Raw genomic sequence first — 2,266 nt, 5'->3', positions numbered from 1 at the left:
AAATATTATGGATTGGGGTCAGGTGGGGCAGGTGGGTGGGGTAGGTCAGTAGATTGCATTGTAGCTTAGAGAGAGAGTATAGAGAGAAGGCAGAGAAAATTCTACTCTTTTGGTTTTTCTAATTTGTTACACATAATTGACTTTAATATCACATATCAAAATGTGCGCCACCAAAAACACAATGCTCTCCTGATTGGTTTATATTTCAGTGTAGCAGTATGATACTTTATCATTTTAGTTAACCTGTTGTAGCAGGTTATTTACCTTACTTCATCTTATTTTATAGATCACCAAATCTCATGCTTAATATAGACGATTAATGTAGTTGGCGTGTAAGATAACTAGTACTGTACTTCACACTTGCATATAACTTAAATCTAGATTAACATAGAAGGTGAAATGTCGGGAAAATACTTGGTTAATGTAAATTAGATTGGGGAAAGTCAATGTGATTACCCCACTGAAAGCCAAACCGACCAACTGACTTAGCCTGCATATAGAGTAAAAGCACATAAGAAAATCAGATTATAACCAAACCAAACAAAAAATCACAGGAAAGGGATTGCAATGAGCAACTTACAATAAAAGAAGCTCGATTAATGCCAGCAAGACCTGTTCGTAGTATAGGAGTATAGCAGAATAAGAAAAATACACAAAAGGTTTGATCTTATCATCAACAGCGAATGAATTATACATTAAAAACTAAGTATGGTACCTAATTTGTTGGCTTCGTATGGACCAGAACAGGAACCCCAGATTAAGCCGGCCTGCAGTATAGTCCCACGTACAGTACAGATCCTAATAAGTGTTTAAGAATATTTGGAAAACAAACTAGGGAAACAAAAACAGTGCCTTACGGTGCCCATGCGAATGATGGAATTGACGGCGGTGGAAGAGCAGGGGACGTCCGCGGGAATGTCCACCTCCATCTTCCTTTGATTTTACTCGGAGGAGGGAATGTCCCTCTCATACCAATATGCTTGTTGGGCCTTTTAGCTAGGCCCATTAATTACTGCGGGCCTGTCCAAATTGATCGATTGATGCGAACCCAAACCCGGAGGCCCATCTTATTACGTACTCATGTCCTATAAATAGCACGGGCTAGCCAGTTTTCGGACTGGTTATTCAAAAATAGCCAGCGATTGCAAAGACATTGAAAAATAGCCACTATTTTGCTGTAACACGGAAAGTTCCAGCATAATATACTGAAGATAGGTGCACCTGTGAACTTCCAGCATAATATGGTGGAACTTCACACGCGGAAAGTTCCAGTATAATATATTAGAGATTGGAGCACCGGTGCTCCAATCTCCAGTATATTATACTGGAGTATTTTTCTGGATTTTGAACAGTGTTCTCGTTCAGATTTATCTTTACATATGGCTGTCCAACGGGACGGGTCGTCCCGTCCCGTCCCGCGTCCAGTCCTGGTCCCATCCCGTCCCGTCCCGTCCCGCTTCAAGTTAAATGGGATGGGACAATGTTAAACGGGACACGGGATGGGACGGGACGGCCATTTCGTCCCGTTTGTCCCGTCCCGTCCCACGTCCCGCCAGAAATTAATTTTTTTTTTTTTTAAACTAGTCGTTGGCCAACGGCTTAAATGGCAAAAATAGCTGTTGCCAACGGTCCAAACAGCCCCTACACCCCCCCCCCAAAACACCCCCTACACCTCCNTTACTCGGAGGAGGGAATGTCCCTCTCATACCAATATGCTTGTTGGGCCTTTTAGCTAGGCCCATTAATTACTGCGGGCCTGTCCAAATTGATCGATTGATGCGAACCCAAACCCGGAGGCCCATCTTATTACGTACTCATGTCCTATAAATAGCACGGGCTAGCCAGTTTTCGGACTGGTTATTCAAAAATAGCCAGCGATTGCAAAGACATTGAAAAATAGCCACTATTTTGCTGTAACACGGAAAGTTCCAGCATAATATACTGAAGATAGGTGCACCTGTGAACTTCCAGCATAATATGGTGGAACTTCACACGCGGAAAGTTCCAGTATAATATATTAGAGATTGGAGCACCGGTGCTCCAATCTCCAGTATATTATACTGGAGTATTTTTCTGGATTTTTGAACAGTGTTCTCGTTCAGATTTATCTTTACATATGGCTGTCCAACGGGACGGGTAGATTTTGAATTAACTCAAGAAATGCCAACCACCAAAGAAAAGGGGAAAAGGCCTAAGCATTTAAATTTCAAGGCTAGGTCACTACATAGCACCATGCTTATTCAAAAAATGAAAGCAACCAAGGAGA

At 42.1% G+C, this 2,266-nt stretch overlaps 1 protein-coding gene across 1 annotated transcript; it reads right to left on the bottom strand.

Annotated features, from left to right (window-relative positions):
- LOC109228389 (outer envelope pore protein 16-4, chloroplastic-like) lies at positions 385-953 on the bottom strand. The gene is made up of 4 exons (XM_019393529.1): positions 858-953; positions 716-767; positions 581-612; positions 385-490 (listed from the first exon to the last, which is right to left on the bottom strand). Exons 1-4 carry the CDS (start codon positions 927-929, stop codon positions 419-421), a joined length of 228 nt encoding a protein of 75 aa, XP_019249074.1. The 5' UTR covers positions 930-953; the 3' UTR covers positions 385-418.

Source organism: Nicotiana attenuata, chromosome 6 (assembly GCF_001879085.1).
Source record: "Nicotiana attenuata strain UT chromosome 6, NIATTr2, whole genome shotgun sequence".
Lineage (NCBI taxonomy): Eukaryota > Viridiplantae > Streptophyta > Magnoliopsida > Solanales > Solanaceae > Nicotiana > Nicotiana attenuata.
This window is presented reverse-complemented; position numbering and strand designations above follow the sequence as displayed.

Excerpts from the sequence above, each read along its gene's own strand:
- LOC109228389 (XM_019393529.1), bottom strand. The coding sequence starts at position 929 with ATGGAGGTGGACATTCCCGCGGACGTCCCCTGCTCTTCCACCGCCGTC. Across the intron at positions 613-715 it reads ATACGAAGCCAACAAATTAG|GTCTTGCTGGCATTAATCGA; the intron begins GTACCATACTTA and ends TACTACGAACAG. Across the intron at positions 491-580 it reads TTAATCGAGCTTCTTTTATT|GCTAAGTCAGTTGGTCGGTT; the intron begins GTAAGTTGCTCA and ends CTCTATATGCAG.